General features: G+C 64.7%; 1 protein-coding gene across 1 annotated transcript in view; it reads left to right on the top strand.

Moving 5' to 3' along the window:
- ZMIZ2 (zinc finger, MIZ-type containing 2) overlaps nucleotides 1–859 on the top strand; it is an 8,233-nt gene that overhangs the window by 4,169 nt on the left and 3,205 nt on the right. Inside the window, exons 8-11 of the mRNA XM_009880211.1 lie at nucleotides 245–402; nucleotides 480–547; nucleotides 636–704; nucleotides 807–855. Of these exons, the coding sequence (XP_009878513.1) occupies nucleotides 245–402; nucleotides 480–547; nucleotides 636–704; nucleotides 807–855 (344 nt within the window). The remainder of the gene's footprint in view (nucleotides 1–244; nucleotides 403–479; nucleotides 548–635; nucleotides 705–806; nucleotides 856–859) is intronic.

Genomic DNA, 859 nt, shown 5'->3' with positions numbered 1-859 from the left:
TGCATGCGGGTCGAAGGAGCCGGGCGTGGGGTCTGTGGACACCCTGGTTGGGATCTGCAGCACAGTGGGGGGCAGGACACGCTGGTCTGGGGGCTCTGGAATGGGTTGGGGGGACACCCTGGTCCAGGACTGCAGCATGATGGGAGATGATGGGGCACCATGCCCTGGTGCCACCCCGGCGCCACCCTCATCCTGGCGTCCCAGTTCTGACCCTTGGTGCCCTTTGCCTTTCCCCTCCAACAAGTCAAGCGCAACTTCAGCAGCGGGACCATCCCAGGGACCCCGGGGCCCAACGGTGAGGATGGAGTGGAGCAGACGGCCATCAAGGTGTCCCTCAAGTGCCCCATCACCTTCCGGAGGATTCAGCTCCCAGCCAGGGGCCACGACTGCCGGCATATACAGGTAGGGAGGGTGGCAGGGGGGTGTCTTCCACCCTGTGTCCCGCTGCTGCCGGCTCAGCTGCCGCTCTCTGCCTGCAGTGCTTCGACCTGGAATCCTACCTGCAGCTCAACTGTGAGAGGGGGACATGGCGGTGTCCCGTCTGCAAGTGAGTGGGGGCCCAGTGGGGCCGTGCCCCGGTTTCCCTGCCTGCAGGGGGGTTTCCCTGCCCTCACCCTGCCTCTCCTTGCCTTCAGTAAGACGGCCCTGCTGGAGGGGCTGGAGGTGGACCAGTATATGCTGGGCATCCTGATCTACATCCAGAAGTAAGTGTTCCCCGTCCATCCATCTGTGACCAGCACTGTGCCAACCCCAGGGGCACAGAATGCCCCCCAACCTGCCTCCCCCCACCATCCTGCCACCCCCAGCTCGGAGCACGAGGAGATCACCATCGACCCGACCTGCAGCTGGAAACCCGTCC

The sequence above is a fragment of the Charadrius vociferus genome, unplaced genomic scaffold (assembly GCF_000708025.1).
Source record: "Charadrius vociferus isolate BGI_N301 unplaced genomic scaffold, ASM70802v2 scaffold612, whole genome shotgun sequence".
NCBI lineage: Eukaryota > Metazoa > Chordata > Aves > Charadriiformes > Charadriidae > Charadrius > Charadrius vociferus.
This window is presented reverse-complemented; position numbering and strand designations above follow the sequence as displayed.